We start from the raw sequence: 19,186 nt of genomic DNA, 5'->3' as shown, positions 1-19,186 counted from the left end.
TTGTCAGTTGTCACCAGTCTGGGGTTATGGGTCTGTGGTCACTTAATATGTATCTAAATAAAACCCATTAGCATTTTTGAACATTCATTACCCTCCGTGGTGCAGTGGTGAGTGATGTGGTCTTATCGGTGGGAGGTTCTGCCGGTTTCCTAATTCATAATTTATAATTCATAATTCATTTATTGCATAAACTGTGAACATATAATGGTTATGAACTATAAGTTTGGGGCTTACAGTTTGTTATTTCAGGCGTGCAATGATTGCCGTAAGTATGCCATTTTTACCGAACGATCTTCTCCGTCTCTTCTAGGGCGAACAAAATCGCGCCAATTTGGTGTCTCCAATAACGTTGGGTTCGGCTACCAGATCTTCGATCTCTCGATTCTTCCACAGCCTACAGCAACCGCGATCGCGTCTGGTTGTTCTCAGGAGTATACGGAATAAACTGAAGTTTAGGTGTTGTTATTTGTCAACTTACGCATTTGTCCACTGGCGACGGCGTTGTACTCTTCAGGTGAGTGTTGCACAATTAGGTCTATCCTCTCCTGCAGACTCAGTAGGAACAGCACTGCCTCCTCCCGAGTCACGCCTTTCATTTCCATATCGTTCACCTGCAATAGAAAATAAATATACAACGTTTAAATGAATACCGAAATAATACTTCGCAGGCTTTAGAAGTACATTATGTAGTGTTTCTGAGACTTATATGTGAAACCGAAAACCTAATAGTTTTTGAGTAAACCACTGCCATAGTTTTTACTGAAAGAAATCAGATACAGCCCTAACACCGCATACAAAAATAAAATAATGTGACTCCTGTCACTTTATTAGATACGCGTGACGTAGCGTAGGTACTATGCGTGTGTCGGTCTTTTATCTTCAATAGGGTTGTCGTAAGTAAACACTTAGAATGTTTTGAATTCGTTTGTATAGAAAAATAAATATTCTTCTTTTGATTTAATATTTTTATAGGATATAGATTCCTTATGAAATAATAATAATAATAATAAATTTTTAATAGTGTTTTTTATTTTATTTTTAAGCATTGTTAAGAATAAAAAAAAAGAAAAAAATAAATGATAGATGAATATAATAATAATAAATATACTACGACAATACACACTTCGCCATCTAGCCCCAAAGTAAGCGTAGCTTGTGTTATGGGTACTACGATGACTGATGAATATTTTTATGAATAATATACATAAATAGTTAGAACAAATTCAAATTCAAATTCAAATTCAAAATTCATTTATTTCAAGTAGGCCTAATATAAGCACTTTTGAAACGTCAAGTCTGTCTGTTTGTAGTGATTCTACCACCGGTTCGGAAGGCAGATTCTACCGAGAAGAAGCCGGCAAGAAACTCAGCAGTTGCTCTTTTCCAACATCATCAATTTACACTTTGCATTTTAACATTCATTTTTCTATCTTGTGAGAGCTGAAAGCGGAGCCGGATGCTTCCAAGCAACCTTGTCATTAAAAAATTCATCAATTGTATAGTAACCTCGCTGTAATAAATGTGTTTTAACAAATTCTTTAAACTTGTGCATTGGCAGGTCCAAAATCACCTTCAACATATAAACAAAACATATAAACACCCAGACACTGAAAAACATTCATGCTCATCACACAAACAAATGTGGCTTACTTTAAGTATCTTATCAGCTGGTTGCAAGCCCTGTAGCGCAGCGGGACTGGTCGGTTGCACTCCGGACACGAAGACTCCGGACCGGTTCCCTCCACACAATCTAAGACCTACCGAGCCCTCCTTTTGAAAACTTATTAACCTTGGTTCACTTCTGGAAATATAAAAAGCCAAGTATAAATAGATTTTCATCTTCAAATTTCCGATATCAGAAAGGGGATGGATGGCTCATAATCTTTTTGGCCTATTTTTACTCCTTGTTGATTTGCCAGTTGCCGTCCAAACATCGACGAATTGATGGCTACAGATTAAAACTCTTTATAACGACACTCAAGTCAAGTCAAGACTCTGCATATTGTGTCGTTATAGAGAGTTGTTGTTAAACGGAGAGAAGAAGACAACTTCATGGATAATTTTTTTTTAAAGTTTTGAAAAAAAATCCTTAATTCTCGGCTTGTAGATTTTTTTCCCTACTTTTCCATATTGTGGACATGATAGAACTACTTAATCCAAAGCCTCTACCAACATAACATATCTTCTATTGCGCGTATCAGTTAAAAAAAATAGTCAAGACAGTGATTTTCTCTTACTTTCCATGTTTGCAGTTTGAAAGTTTGTGAACAGCTAAGAATTTGGTAACATAGATAATGCATGACCTCTACTTACAAGACACATGCAAGCAAACCCAATTTATAAACAAAAAAACTGATTTCTTAGAGTAGATGTAATGCTATATAGAGTGTATCAATGTATGGAATAAAAGCTAAACCAATCATAGCCGACAGATTTTTTGCTTAAAGTAGTTTGTCGTTAAATCGTGCGACATTATACAGACTTTACACTTTATATCGATTCATCGATGTTTATGAGCAGTGGCCAAAAAATCAACAATAAATAAAATAACGGCACATGGTTGGTGGGCCAGTAAAAATGTTTATTAAAGATTTTATAGTATTAGTGTGTGAGGGATACTTTCTTTTATTACTTCGCCAAATACTCCTTTAAAAATCACAAATAAAACTTGGTGGGGGAACCGCCTTCCACCACCGCTTCCCCTTTTATCATGAACTTTGGTCATTAGATAGGTCTAGTAATTTTTATGTTTATGTGCTCTAAAAATGCTTTGACCTAATTCAACTAAATTTTATCAAAGCCATTTCCTCAATTCAGGTTTAAATCTATTGGGTATCACATTAGCAATGTTGATCTACATTGCATAAACGATAACAATGTTTAATTAGAATAGGTAACTAACTTTAAGAAATAGAAATAAGTTATGTTTGACAAATAGGTGAGGCTTTTAATATTTATTGAAGGAAACTTACGGCGGTTTATTTCTTTGATTGTTCATTGCATCTTCTTCATAAAGTTGCCTCCGACTGCTGTAGTAATCTGGAAATAATATAGTTTTTGAATGTTTATTAAGTTATTTTCTGTACCCAAATTGCAGTTATTATTATCTTAATCGCCTGATTACTGGCCCACTGCAGACCACAGGAAGGTCTCAGGATGAGAAGGGTATATGCCGTAGTGCACCACGCTAGCTAAATGCGGATCGTTAGAGAACATTACGGAGAACTCACAAACATGCAGGTTTCCTCACAATGTTTTCCTTTACTGTTAAATAAAGTGATACTTAATGCTTAAATTAAAAACGAACATGGTCTCTCCGAAAGGGAAGTTTCAACTATAACCTAGTACAGTATACACACATTTATAATGCTAAACTTGTAGCACACACAGAAAGAAATAAGAATCCAGTTATAAGAAGCATGATAATTTTATATGTTAGTATTTTTTTCCTTAGTATTATGTATGGCTTCACTGCACCCTCGCAAGCACTCGTTAAGGGCTAAGAGACAGTCAAACCAAATACAAATTAGTCTTATAATGCCACTTTTTTTGACAAAGTAATATGAGCACACAAAAGGGTGTGTGCATTTATTTTAGGTTTACATCCTTGAATGTAAACTTCGGCATAAACCGAAAACCAGGCTGGTGTTTTTTTGCAAATTTCTTGCGAAAAGACCTAATAATTTTTTTTTTTTTTTTTTTTTAATTTTTTCTGTAAATGTGTTTATTTGTATTTTGTTTTTGTGTGTGCAATAAAGAATTTATTATTATTATTATTATTAATTTTTGACGTTTGTTCTACTGAGGATCACGACATTCTGAACTCGGTTCCCTGGCAGCGATAGTTTGGGAATTTATTATTTCTAAATTATCTTTGGGTTGGCCTAGTCTCTGCCATTGCTAGTAAAACTAAGTGTAAAACTAACGTAAGGCGTTAAGGTATGTTGTCTCGTAATATAATATGTTAAATAATAACTGCCATGTATATGTTTAATAACTGCCACACCACTTTTACTTTTAGCTTAGGGTAGCTTATAATTAAATATACCATATACTTTTATTCAGATTTTAATTAGTTTTACATACTTTATTTTAGGTTATATTAATAATATTATCACGTAACTATTTTAGACTTTATTTTATATTAAATATACCTTAGGTTTTTTTTATATATATCTTAGGTAGATAATAAAACGCAGGGCTACGAGGGCTTCCCACTGTATAAATAAATATATAAACACATCGCCATTTAGCCCCAAAGTAAGATAACTTTCGTTTTGGATACTAAGATGACTGATAGATCATTTTATTAATAATATACACAAATACCTATAATATACAGATAAACACCCAGGCACTGAAAAACATTCACATTTGTCACACAAACATTATCCAGTTGTGGGAATCGAAACCACGTCCTTGGACTCAGAAAGCAGAGTCGCTACCCACTGCGCCGATCGGCCGTCAATTGTATCCACGTCGTTGTTTCAAAATAAAAGAAAATTAAAAATTAAAAAAGCATATTAGCTCACTATCATGTGAGTCTGTCTGATAAGTTACCACCAGTTGACATTGCAGTTTAGGACTGTCTTATAAAGAACAATGAAATAAAATAAGGATCAATTAAACATACCATCATTTCTAGGCGGCGGCGGTCGTGGCGGATGTTCTTCGTGTGAAGGTGGGCCTCGCCTGTTGTCTGCTCCCCTCACCGGCGCAGCAACGTACAGGTTTTGCCCACTGCTGGAGTATGGACTGGACATAGATTCCCCGGTGGCAGGGAACGTGTTATGTGGTGTTGCTTCTGTAAAGAGTATGGAATTTTGACATTGGTATTAGCTAAGAATAAAGAAGTGATGTGGGCATTGATCTCGTAGTTAATGCCGATATCGTAAAGACAGCGAGGGTACCAGTGGCGTGGATAGGGGGTATGCACAGGGTACGCAGATGATACAAAATGACGAAAATCTCCAGTAAGAGTTATATTATAAACTTAAGGAAAGGCTTTGTAAGAGTTATAAAAAGCCTACCATTAAGGATTTTTAACTCATACGCGAGATTTTCTTCATTTTATTATCATCAGCATACCCTGTGCATACCCTGTACATACCCTCTATGCACGTCACTGGAGGCTACAGTGTAGTTGTAATAGTTATATCAGACTAATTGGTAAGGTTAGGTAGGGTCCTACTCTCCTTCAGCACATACAGTACGAGAGCTCTCGCTTAGATTTCTTTATAACTATACTTACTCTGCTGTATTAATCATTATAATCATCACTTTCAGCGTATAAATGCTCCACTGCTACATAAATAAATATAATCATATTTTCATCACCATCAACCGATAATTTTTTTAACTCTCCTCTCAGAATCAGAAAGGTTTGGGCCTAAGTCCATGGATTACTTAACTGCATACGCCCTTGAGTTGAGAACATTATGGAGATCTTTCAGGTAGGTTTTTATTTCATTGTTCAAGTGATATCTAATTGCTTAGTTAAATTAAAATGCACATAACTCCGAAAATCTAATTCGGTCTCCCCGTAAGTCTCCCCGAGACCCAAAGTGTTAATCACTAGATATTCATAAATGGCTAGAAACATAAACTTACCTAAACTACTATAATTGTTCTGGTAATTTCCATTGGTGACAGTCTCCTCCCGGATCAGTTCCCTCGTGATCACCAGGTTCAGGCGATCCTTGCAGGACTCCACGAGCTTCCTCGCCTCCTTCAGCGTCATCGCATCAGTGACCGCTGTGTTGTTTATCCGGGTGATGACGTCACCCTCGCAGAGCCCTTGTCCAGCCTGGTTAAACTGCTCCCTCGCTCGCATCGTCAGCTCTTTGACGTAGATTTTGCACCCTAGGACTAGGCCGAAGTCTAAAACAAAAATAACCATTATTATAATCATAATGATTACTGCTGGGCGAAGGCCTCCTCTAGGATGAGAGCTAGGACAGACATTATGCTCCAATTCCATGCGCTTGGAGTAAACATATTTTTTTAAATTTTTTTTCAACCTGAGGCGTAGATGTTTAGCCTCATGTCCATGTTATTACTCCGGCAACCACGCAATCCAGACCGGGACACAGCAATGCAACAATACTGCTTAGCGGCAGAAATAAACATGGTGGTAATTCCCCGGACGAGCTCTGCCAAAAAAGGATCTACTACTACTAATAATAAAAATGGAGTTCAGTATTAGAGGGTTGTTATAACCTACAAACACTAAAGATTGCGCGTGCGGACTACGACCTTTACGTTGGATCCGGGTACGATGAATAGAAAAGCGGTTAAAAATTTGTATGGGAAGTTTATCGTGGATAAGTGGATGCAGGCACGAGGACCCGATAGTGTAAAATAAGAAGCATTAGGTTCCACTTTGACGTTTTTTTTTACCACTACAAGTTAGCCGTTAGCTGCAATTTTACCTGGTGGTAAGTGATGATGCAGTATAAGATGGTAGCGGGCGCACCTGTTAGAGAGTATGGTAGTCATCGCACGGATCACTAAATCACTTAGCACGTCACTCAGCACTCTTTGTTGGAAGGGTGGTAACTAGCCGCGGCCAAAGCCTCCCACCAAACCAGACCAGAGAAAATTCAGCAATTATAAATTACCAAATTGCCCTACAGGGAATCGAACCCGAGACCTCTTACTTAAAATTGCAGCGCTCACCGTTGCGCCAGAGAGTTAAAATGACGTTATAATTTTTGGGTATCATAGTTTCTTACTTATTACGTACGAATGGCACATATGACTAATCATAGTGGACTGAAATCTCTATGTATAAAAAATACTTGTGATACATAATATACCTACAGATATAGTCAGAAATAAAGCGGTGTTGTTTATGATGCCAACTCAATAATAATTTTATCATAAGCTAAGTTTTATAGTACTTAGATACACTTATATCCTTATGCCGGAGTTTTATAATGCAAAAGGAATGTGCATGCTTTTTGAATGTGTATCAACTTAGGCATCAAAATAGTAGGTGTCCGGAAAGACTCAAGGCAAACCACTTCTTTGCTGCAATAGAATTTAGGCAGTAAAGGATATCCTATACCGATTAACGGATGCCTATAAACTTCACCACGCCTGGCTTTTTGGTGAGAAGCTATACGGTTTAGATTTGAACACAGGTGGAATCATAATAACATAAAAATACTAACAACGAAAAGTACCCTGTTATATATAAAGCTACATCAAAAAAGGGCATCATCATACCAATGCACGTCAACTCCTGTACTCCGTATTGCGGTAGTTCCACGTATCATACAGGGGGTCCCCCGTGACTCGTTTGATACTGTCTGTCCACCAAGTCGGGGGTCCCAACTCCCAACGCTGTGCTTACCGATGCGGGGTCGCCATTGGGATGCCAGCGGCATTCAGTTATTCGAGCTATGTACCCCATCCATTATTCAGGATAATTCGTGCTAATTTTTATAAATGCGAAAATGTTTGTAGGTAATCCAGGTCCTTTAATAACACGCGGTTTGGTTAGATACACCTTCCTCCTTTTGCTCTTGCCGACAGTTTTATGGTTATAAGTGTTGTAGGCAGCGGAGTAAGTTATCTTTGAGGTGCCCGATACCTAAGGACTTATTCCAGCGTATTCCACGTTGTTTCACGATACACTGTTTGCTGAAAGTATCCTTTATATTTCTCAAGATAGCTCAATGAACTCTCCTTCCTTCTGCCCATTTCTCATGAGCGCCAATTTAATGGTGACAGGTGTTGTGGATCGCAGAGCAACTTATCTCCGTCGTACCTAATGCCTGAGGACTTATATGGGCCGAGCGGTATTCAAAGTTCTTTAATGATACGCCGTTTACTTCAACTATTCGTCCTGTTCCTCAAGATCTATGAACTCACCTTCCTTCTTCCCATTTCTGGTGAGCGCCAGTTTGATGGTGGTCGGTGCGGTGGGCGGAGGGGCGGGGGCTCTCCGTCGTACCACGAGCGAGACCGTCGCACCAGACTCCCGGAGTACTTGGACGGCGCGCGCGTACTCCACATTCTCTAATGGTACGCCGTTGACTGATACTATCCTGTCGTTAACTCTGTAATTAAATGGACACCGGTTATTTACTGTTTAACACAGAGAAAGAAAAAAAGAAGACATTAGTGTTCAAGAGTGATTGGCTAGTTTTTGACCTCATTCAAAATTCCAAAAACAGCAATGGTGGTAAAAAGTAGCCTATATTACTCTCCGTCCTTTCTAAACTTATGGTACAATTTATTTCACCGTAACTTTAGCGAGTTGATTGGTTGCTTAGTTAGGGCGTAAAGTGAGGACAAAATAACATTTTATAATATTAGTACGATGGTATACAGTTAGAGATAAAAATGGTCAGGTATTTGATTTTGAGTCACTTCTGAGTTCATTCAGCCGTCGTCCAATAACACATCCACACCTCTCCAACCTTCCTGGCGCGGCGGTGAGCGTTATGGCTTTCACTGGAAGGTCCCGGGCTCGATCCCCGGCAGGGCGAATTCGGAAATTTTAATTTCTCAATTTTCTCTGGTCTAGTCTGGTGGGAGGCTTCGGCCGAGGGTAGCCACTCTACCGATAAAGACGTGCCGTAACGCGATTTAGCATTCCTGCACGATGTCGCGAAGAAACTGATTAGGGATTTAAAATAACTGCGCATTTTTATTTTTCTTGTATTTATTTAATTAATATATATTATCATTATCCCTTAATTGTGTGCAATAAAGAATTTATCTATCTATCTATCTATAACTGCCAAAACCCTAGCAGATTAGCCCGTTGCCATCTTAGACTGCAGCATCACTTCATCAGGTGAGATTGCATTGAAGGGCTAACTTTAAGTAGAATAAAAAAACCAGCGTGTTCGTTACTTGTCAACTCTAGATTTTTACCCTGAAAAGTAGACAAGGCTTGGCAAGGGTGCCAAGAACCTATCAAATCCCTATCCCTATCCCTATCCCAACTAATCCCTACTAATATTATAAATGTGAATGTAATTTTGTTTGTTACGCTTTCACGCGAAAACTACTGAACCGATCTTCATGAAACTTTTTATACAAATTCTTGGAGGTATTAGAAATAATAAAGTATACATATTATAAATATAATAAAGTAAACATATTATAATTATACGTATAGTATATATATTCATTGAAAAAAAAATATTACGTAAGAAAAAAAAATGTTTGTGAAAAAATCTCAAAATCTCATATATGACTACAGGTGTAGACTATGTAGCAGTACGCTGCCTTCCAAAATTACGCGGGCGAAGCCGCAGAGCACATCTAGTATGTTATATTTTGTAACAATAAATAAATAAACACTACTGAGGAATGATTTCATGTATGAGACAAGAGGCTAAGGCTAAGGCTTTGCAATAAGTATGCTGTCCACATTAAAAAAGGAAAAAGTGAAAACTCATGTTTGTTGATGGAAATTGAACGAATCGTCATGTACCTGCGCCTTGTTTACGGATATGTTTAAAAGAAAGTTCGAACGACGTGGGTGAGGTTATTATGAAGAACCTAAACCCAGTGGCGTGCACAAGGTCTTCGACCAGTGTATGCATAAAACAGGAATACGGCATAAAGTGCAAAATTTCCCCTCACATACGTGTTATATAAAATAATTTGGGTAGGCAGTGCTTTTGTGCACGTATGAATTTCACGCCACTGCCTAGACCCGATGGACTACTTTAACATCGCCGTTTCTTGTTTTTTTAAAAGCAAAATACAAATTCACGACCGCAACCGGACGTTACTGGCGAATTCTTATCGAGCCTTTCTAAGAAATACTGTGTTGTTTGATAAGGGACTGGACAGAGTATGATGTAGAAACTAAACAAAGCTAAGTTGCTTCTCTGCATCGAATTTACGGATGAAAGGGCGCAAAAACAAAAATACGATGGGACATCGCTTCGTAAAGTATACGCATCGTGAGTATACGCTTTTACAACATGATTCCTAAGGAAATTCTTGACCTACCAATGCATACATTTAAAAAATGTGTAAAAACGCATCTAGTTCAGCGAAGTTACTATACATTTCATGAATTCCTCAATGACAAGGTAGATTGGAAGCAGCCAGCCTCGCTCTCATCTTCCGCAAGATAGAAAAATAATTGTAAATGTTGATGTTAGAAAAGAGCAACTACTGAGTTTCTTGCCGGCTCTTCTAAGTAGAATCTGCTTTCAGAACCGGTGGTAGAGTCACTAAAAACATACATACTTGACGTTTCAAAAGTGCTTATAAAGTAGGCCTACTTGAAATAAATGAATTTGAATTTTAAAAAAGTAACATCTTTCTACTTGGTTTTGCGTCGCGCATCCTGCGATATCATCAGGGCACACTTGTTAACGCTATTAATTCAAGTACCTACGTAGTTTTCAAAGCTAACTTTAAATAACAATATAGGCTATTTTTGTTTCTTATTTATTTAATATTTTTTTTAATGGTGATAAATGGATGAGCCCAAAATCCTCTTTGTTTGCTATTCCTATATCTCCTTCGTAGATTCTTAGTGTGATTAACTTTGTATGGATTTAAAAAGCTTATTAAAGATAAGCTTTTAGAATATATATATCTTAATATATATAAATCTCCTGTCACGATGTTTGTCCGCGATGGACTCCTAAACTACTTAACCGATTTTAAATTAAATTGGCACACCGTGAGCAGTCTGGTCCAACTTAAGAGATAGGATAGCTTAGATCTTTAATTATAGTTGCAATTTTATTTTATTGCAAATTATTTGTCTATAATTAATTGACAGTCACATGTTACATATTTATATATATATATGTAACATATATATACTACTATACTCATTTAAGGCTTAGCGATACTGAATACTTTAAAAACAAAATCAAACGCAGACGAAGTCGCGGGCAACAGCTAGTAATATTATAATATCTTCTTATCAATAACAACCATTTTTTTACGGCCCATGCCACTGGTACAAAATTAGTTCACTACGGTTGACGATCGTTGTGAATATGGTCATGCGAATCTTGGAAGGCTACTCAGATTCGCAGTTTTGTGTTTCCGCCCTAACATAAGCAGGAGATATAGTAACTAAGTTGTGGAAACTTTATTTGTTAATGTATTAAAAAACTAAATAATCCTTTTATTATAAATAGTACTTTTATGTTTAACAGTACTATTTATAATTAAAGGATAATTTAGTTTTTTAGACCAGTACTATTTTTATATATATGTATAATAAATACATACTGCAGTTTGTCTTCCGCCGGGCCTCCTCTCAGTACGTCTGAGACGGCGATGGAAGGGTCGCCGCTTGCGAAATGTGGATTATCTCTACCACCCGATACAGCGATGCCGAAACCGTAGCCTGGGACACGGTTCAACCGCACCCTGTGTGTTTCCCAACCGGAGTTGCGTTCTGTAGTCTGCAATAGAAGATAAACAGTATTAATAAACGCCAACAGAAGATCATCTTTATCGCCTAATCAGTATACCAAGAGACTAAAGTCTAAGAGTTAGTATAAGATTTGTATGCTCATAACCAAAGGTAACAACACCAGAGTAAAATGGAATTTATGTTATCTGTTTTAAAGCTCAAATTCCTTCACAGTTCTACAGCAAAAGCTCCTCGCAAACTAAACTTCATCAACATCATCATCATCAACCCACTACAGGGCACGGGTCTTCTCCCAGAATGAGAAGGGTTTAGGCTGTAGTCTACCACGCCGGCCAAGTGCGCCTTAGTAGACTTCACACGCCCTTGAGAACGTTATGAAAAACTTTCAGGCTTGCAGGTTTCCTCACGATGTTTTCCGCACTTAAAAACGCACATAACTCCGAAATGTTAATGGTGTGTGCCGGGGCTCGAACTCTGCCTCCACGAAAGGAAAGCCGAAGCCTTACCCACTAGGCTATCACCGCGTCCAAATCCTATCACCGTTTCAAAATAAATTGAAATAGATCGAACGGTTAGCAACGAAATTTTGCTGAACTTACTTTAACGAAGTACCATAGTCCTTAGACGCCGTGAATCAAATCAAACTAAGAGCTCCTAACTATTTGCCAGCGCTGTATGTATACTCATCGTACATTTGTAATGGAGATGTCAGGTCAAAAAAATTAAAGACTGCGATAGCTAAACGGATAGGTGTATAAACAATGGTGCGAAGGCATGTAACCGTGGAACTGTAATCCAATTAGAGGTTAACTTAACGCGTTCTATGTCAGATTGTAATTTGTATAGATATTTCTATGGTAAAAAAATAAGGTAACGATGGTATGTCTATATGCTATGTGGTAACGAAGTAATATCCAAATTATATATGTTATGTGGTGGATGGTGGCGAGGTGGACAGACGACGACGAAGCGCGCCGCAGGTAGTCGCTGGACCCAAGCGGAATGCGAAATTTGGAAGTTCCTACAAAAGACCTATGTCAAGCAGTGGTTGTCTATCGGTTAATGTAATGATGATTAAGATGATGTGTTATGTAATAATAAACGGGATTAAACTTCACCTATTCCCTTTTGCCGTGCTTTGGCAGGTGGACCCGATAATTAATAATCCTATCCCTTTTGAGGGGTCACCAAACCTCTTTCCGCGTGTGTCTCACGAGAGCAGCGTAAGGGAATATAAGCGACTCAGTGAATATTACCGAGAACGGGCAGCAGCGTCACCTGTGCTACTAGTACTGTCTACTGCGAACATCATAAATCTGCCCAGCATCTAGACGAACCCTCCCATTAAGGGGTCAAAGTCCAGCAGTGGACTGCTATTCACGGGGTTTTTTTTATCAAATAAAACGCACCGAAAAAAAATGTAGAGGTTTGTCCTCAGTGCCTATCTGCAACGATTACCTTCGGTGTTAACTAGAAGAATAAAACCAGCTGTTGGAAAAACATACTGATACATTGTACAACGATAGGAACTAAGTAAGCGTGTAAATTTGAAATTTTAATAATAGTAAGTACCAAAATAAATGAAAATAAACTATACGAGATACAAAAGATTCAGCCAACTAACTACGCTTAAAAGTATTTTTTGAGTTTACGCTTCATGTTTTTAATATTTACTTTTTGGATCAAATTGAAGGTAGTTCGTTCATGAATCGCGGAACCAAAAACCTGAAATGATACATGAACTGAGCGCATGTAAATATCATGTTTGTCATTTTATACAAAGCACAATTAACATGGTAAAGAGAAAGCGTAACTACACCATACGCGCCAAAGACTTTCTGGGACAAGCTTTATATGAAAGGGCATTGTAATCAGATCTTCATGAAGGATAATTTCCACAATGCGTCAAAGCGAGTTGTGAAAACAAAGGAATGGGGAACCATATAATCTCTTTATCTGCTAAAGCTACTATTGTTAGCAGAGCTAAACACTTAACAATGTTTTTTTTTATTACTTTTTTAGATGATACAACTGGCTTTATCTGCACAGTCGTACACGCTAGGCATTACGATTCCCACCATTCAGCATAGCAACCCATTACAGGGCACGGGTCTCCTCCCACAATGAGAAGGGGTAAAGGCAGTCCAGTCCACCACCCTGGCCCAGTGCGGATTGGTGGACTCCACAGATCTTTGATAACATTATGAAGAAATCTCAGGCATGCAAGTTTCCTCACGGTGTTTTCCTTTACCGTTGAAGCAAGTGATATTTTAATTTATTATTTCCACCAGTATTTACACAAAATCTCTTTTTTTCTTTTTTTTTATTCCACGACAAGTAGGCCGGACTGCAATCTCACCTGGTGATAAGTTATGATGCAGATGTATAGATGGTAGGAATCGTTTTCATCGCGACATCGCACCGGAACTCTAAATCGTGGTAACTAGCCACGGCCAAAGCCAGACCAGATAAACTTCTTAAATTATAAATTCCCAAATCGCCGGGAATCGAGCCCGAGACCTCTGAAATTAACGGCTCTCACCGTTGTGCCGCGGAGGTCGTCAAACTGCAATAAACTGAAATAAACATAACTGCAATGCATACCGAACACATTTTTATAAGATTGTCTCTACAATATTGTTTGACTGCTGACCTCGATACATTCGCAAAAGATAAAGGCACACGTTGCATAAAAAACCCTTTGTTAGCATAGGTTGCGACACGGCTAATCTGTTTAGAGATCCTATTATATACCCATAGGAAATAACTGGCGTCTATTACTAATATGTTTAAAATTTTCTTAGCCGTTACCCACTCTTACGCTTTTCGCTCACAAAGCCATCTCGCAATAGTAGAGTCGTTACCGAATAATAAAACACTGTCAAGTCAAAGTAAACAAGACCTTATTTTTATTCCTTCATGGCTTAAGGTAAGGTCGTCCACACTTATAATGCTAGATGTCGTAGTGGTGAAATTATGAAATGAGGGTTGTCGCACATTTAATAGTGGCACCAATGTTTGAATTTTAGACATGTGTATGGCAATAGATATGATTTTTTCTCTCTTAAATTTGCTAGTTTTTATTACGGTTCTTTATTATTTTTGTAAAACGATTATATTCGGTGACGATGTATGGAAATTTCAGAACGCAGCTGTCACTGTCAAATAAAGGAAAGATCAGTTCTGGCATCGTGGTATCTTTATGTTGAGGTGTTGACGAAGAGAAGATTAATTATTACTGTTTGTATACTGTAAGAACTAGTGAAGAAATATACGTATAAAAACAAATAATAGTTTTATTATATCTGCATTACTTTTTATTATTATTAAATTTATCAAATAAAAAACTGACCTAATTCACTGGTTTTGTACCAAGTCAGTCGCATTTGTTTAAAGTTGTACTTCTGCACCCACTTTGTAGTTCATCGTAATTAAGTTACAAATATTCCACTGGGACCGCTTAGTTATAAACAGAAGAATTCGTACTTATTAACGAGAAGTTATCCAAGAGTGAATAACGAAAGGTCGCCTGAGTCATAGTTCCAACTACACCGATAAGGAATCCATCAAAATTCTTCGCATCAACGATCTATTGTCGAGGCTAGTGAATGTAACATGTTACATGAATAAGAATGTTGGACGATAAAAGGGACGAATAAAAGAAAAGTAAATATTTGACATAGACATTAGGCATGTTGCGTGTGACAAGAATAGACAGGAAAAGTAATAAAATATATTACAAGAAAGTAGAACTATTCTAACTTATCTTTTAACTACAAAACGATTGGCATGTACCGCTGAAGTAAGTAAATCCACAGAATACTTTTAACATATATTAATGTTAAAAGTATTCCGTCGTTTTACTTTCGTGAAGGAAAAAGGAATGGAGTATTATAAAAAAAATGCAAAAGAATACGAGTGTAAAATAAGAGATAAGTAAATGATAAAGTAAGCTGATGGCTGACAAGAGTTAAAGAAGAAATGAAAGAATTAAAAAAAAAATATGCCCAACCCCTCAAGAAGCAGAAGAAGATGAACAATTAACAAAAAGAGTTAATGTACAAAATTATTGTAGCAAAAAGCTTAGATGTTTGTGTTCAATATAGAAATGACCATCGTTCTTTGTCATGTATACACGCAATTTTGTTATTAAATAAATGCCGTGCCAAGGATAAACGTAGGGTCACCTTATGTTAGTGATTACCGCACATGAACATCTGAAACACCAGAATACGCAGGCTTTTAAGAAATTATTTTATTCGCCCTTGAACAACACCACATTGTTGTTTTTAGGAAGCACCTTAGATAAGTACCTAGGACCTACCCATGTATACTTGCATAGCCCATTTCCCATCTAAGGTTCTTAAACAAGGCTTGAGTGAAAAAAGAAACTGTACACTCTCCGTTAAAAAATCGATGCAACAAACAAAGAAAGCTAACATCTTTTAGGTTTTAAAGAGGCGCAAGTCAAAGTCCATATGTCGAACGGTCCGCGTTTGTATTCGGTATAATGGCAGGAGTTGGTATGCAACCGAATTAGCAACATTGTTCAGCCCAGATTGTAGAAGCTATACGGTAAGTACAGAAGCCCCAGAGCGTGACCAGATTACGCAGATTAGTCTGAGAAAGGACACGGAGCTGAGCGATAACCCAGAGAAAATTCGATTAACTAACCACGTTACCCAAGCCAAGTTTCCATTGAATTTACGAGCCAACGCGTGTTATAGTTTTTTTTCTAGAATGATCAGTATGATTTGTGCAATAGAATAATTGGATTTCTTGTTTAATCGATAGTTTAATTGCTATGTATTTAAAAAAAAAGAGAATTGATGTTATTTAATTTTTAATTAATAATTGTACTCAATTTAATGTGTGAGATACCATAAAATATATTATGGTATTTGATGGAACTGATGTGTTAGCAGCGAGAATATAGTTTTTACATACAATTAGGATTTACTTCTATCATAGTAAAACTCATAATTAGTCGTGTATTGAAATCACAAAATTCGTTCACCATTAAAATCAAACGGACGACTTGACGGCCGATTGGCGCAGTGGGCAGCGACCCTGTTTTCTAAGTCCAAGGCCGTGGGTTCGATTCCCACAACTGGAAAATGTTAGTGCGATGTTCATAAATGTTTTCAGTGTCTGTTATTTATTTATTATTATTTATCAAACAGTAAAATGGAACAACTTTGTTACATAAGATGTTACATAATCAAGTTTTATTTCATTCGAAATATACCCAATCGGCTCGGCTGAATTATGTATTCCCATAAAGATGCTCCTACGCATCAACGAAAACAAATTACTTATGCAACAGACAACCCCATACATGGATTTTGTTGCGAACTACCTATTTAAATACAAATAGAATTAACAAGTTACAATATTTTCACAGGTTGTTTTTGTTAAATTAATATTTAAAATGCAAAAAACATTCAAAAGTCTGTTTGTAGAGACACTTCCACCCGTTCGGAAGGTAGATTCTACTGAGAAGAAATCGGAAAGAAACTAAGCAATTTATTAATCACTAGCTGTTGCCCGCGACTTCGTCTGCGTTTGATTTTGTTTTTAAAGTATTCAGTATCGCTAAGCCTTAAATGAGTATAGTTGTATATACAAATAACATGTGACTGTCAATTAATTATAGACAAATAATTTGCAATAAAATAAAATTGTGACTTTACTTAAAGATCTAAGCTATCCTATCTCTTAAGTTGGACCAGACTGCTCACGGTGTGCCAATTTAATTTAAAATCGGTTCAGTAGTTTAGGAGTCCATCGCGGACAAACATCGTGACAGGAGATTTATATATATTAAGATTTACTATGAATATATTACGGGAGATGAGAGCGGAGCTGACTGCTTCCAAGCAACCTTGTTGTAGTAACTTCGCTGTAATGTAACGTGTTTTCGCATATTGTTTAGACTTCAATACATTGATAGGTCCCGAATTAAGTACAGAATAATAATGACTTTTAAAATATATATTATTTCAAATTTAGAACTCAGAATTTTATTGTTGGTATTGCTTCGATTTTTTTTTTAAATCTCGACTTCAAAATAACTATCGTTATTTGTTTATATAATTTCAAGAATGTATCTTAAATATTAAATGAATGAATAAATTAATGAATATACTTTTATTGCGCACCACAAAAAGTAGATAGGTACATAAAAAAAGAAAAGTATAACAAAACAAAGTATACAATTTTTAATCATTAGTAACAATATTAATAACAATATATGCACGCCAAATTTCTGCCAAAATGTGTTCGGGCCTTAATTACTATATTCTATGTTGTTATTACCCATGTATAGCAAAAAAATATTCTATTCTACTACTAATATTCAGAAAATTATCAAGACAAAAAGGCTTTAGAATTATCAAAAATATTAAGAGACATAATAACTTAGCTGGTACTGGTAGAGAGTAAATATTCTTTACTTAGACACGATGTATACCAAGTACCAGGTACAAAGTACATCCAAGTAGTGAAAATAGTGAGTAGCACTTGAGGAGTTGGAATCGAGAAGCCAAAATAATTATGATCTTCGTCAATTTCCATTGCTTACTCTCTGCAACTCTGTCTGCAAAAGTCTGCCAACAATGCGATTTCAGATTCCGATTCAATGACTTGGGTCTACATTTTGTGGTTTGGTCTATGGTGATGCCCCTAGTTTTTCGGTAAGTAGGCAAAATCCAAATAATATTAAAACCTTGCATTTTTCTAGTAGGACTGGGTTTGGGCGTCGTTGCATAATTTAATTTATTTAATATCTAAAGAGTAATCATCAAAATACTTATATCAGACTTAAAATACGTACCTACTCAAGATTTCAAATAAAACACAAATTCTGTAAGCCGGTGGTATTTAGCCCAGATCGTGGGAAAAGTCATTCGTCCATGTCTCAGTTGGCGGATAAGATGTTTTTGTTTTCCAAATGAACATCTAGTAATTGTTAATAGATTAAAAACAACCATTATTTCCTGTGTAAAAATTCTGTAGTAAGTAATTTATAATTATACGTTTATTTCTGTCCAATAAGCAATTTTCTATAGTTACTAACTGTAAAGCCATAGAAAATACTAATAAATAACTAGGATAGAGTCAGTGTCATGGCATAGAATAGGGAAACCATCCTCCCTATTCTATGCCATGGCAAGGTTCAAGGTTAAAGCATGTGATGTTTAATTGCATACATTAAAAACGCATAACAGAAAAGTAATAGCGCAGCCGGGCCTTGCTCCGCGGTTGATAGGTATATTGTGTAGTTTTGCGAATGAAAGTTGTATGAAAAACTTATCAAAAGATGTACGCGAACAACTGATATAACTATATATTGCTGCTTAATCCCTCTTATATGTTTGTACCTATGGTTTGAATCCACCCATTATTTTCATCAGGCGAGTCTTTCCGCCCACACAATGGTTGTGTAGGTAGATAAGAACCCACAACCTTTGCATATAATAGGTATTTATCATAAATGATTCCATGGATAAACAAAAGGCAGGTAACCACTTAATTACATGTGTACATGTGAAGAAGTTTGCAAGACAAATCAATTTGTAATTGATTGATTGCACAGTAAACACATAAGCATTATTAAATAATGACAAAGTAGTAGTCATCTGAGTTGACAGGGATCCCCTGGGGGATTAGGCAAGGCGTGGGCGACATCATGACTTATGCCCGTTTTCACTAAACCTAGGAGCCATCGCCTAAATCGAAAGCCTGATGCTTTAGGCAATGTCAATAGAAAACAAACGTTTCACCAACTCTTAGGTGATAACTATTGGT

The 19,186-nt window shown here is 36.7% G+C and overlaps 1 protein-coding gene across 12 annotated transcripts in view; it reads right to left on the bottom strand.

The window, feature by feature from the left end:
• LOC120633595 (tight junction protein ZO-1-like) overlaps window positions 1-19,186 on the bottom strand; it is a 151,714-nt gene that overhangs the window by 24,117 nt on the left and 108,411 nt on the right. For all 12 annotated transcript variants that reach the window (XM_039903813.1, XM_039903809.1, XM_039903810.1 and 9 more), the window contains 7 exons: window positions 11,230-11,405; window positions 7,879-8,066; window positions 5,611-5,880; window positions 4,634-4,804; window positions 2,973-3,039; window positions 1,651-1,801; window positions 479-611 (listed from right to left, as the gene is read on the bottom strand). In XM_039903813.1, coding sequence (XP_039759747.1) covers window positions 479-611; window positions 1,651-1,801; window positions 2,973-3,039; window positions 4,634-4,804; window positions 5,611-5,880; window positions 7,879-8,066; window positions 11,230-11,405 — 1,156 coding nt within the window. The remainder of the gene's footprint in view (window positions 1-478; window positions 612-1,650; window positions 1,802-2,972; window positions 3,040-4,633; window positions 4,805-5,610; window positions 5,881-7,878; window positions 8,067-11,229; window positions 11,406-19,186) is intronic.

The sequence above is a fragment of the Pararge aegeria genome, chromosome 22 (genome assembly GCF_905163445.1).
Source record: "Pararge aegeria chromosome 22, ilParAegt1.1, whole genome shotgun sequence".
Lineage (NCBI taxonomy): Eukaryota > Metazoa > Arthropoda > Insecta > Lepidoptera > Nymphalidae > Pararge > Pararge aegeria.
The sequence above is the reverse complement of the archived record's forward strand: the minus strand, read 5'-3'. Positions and strand labels throughout refer to the sequence as shown.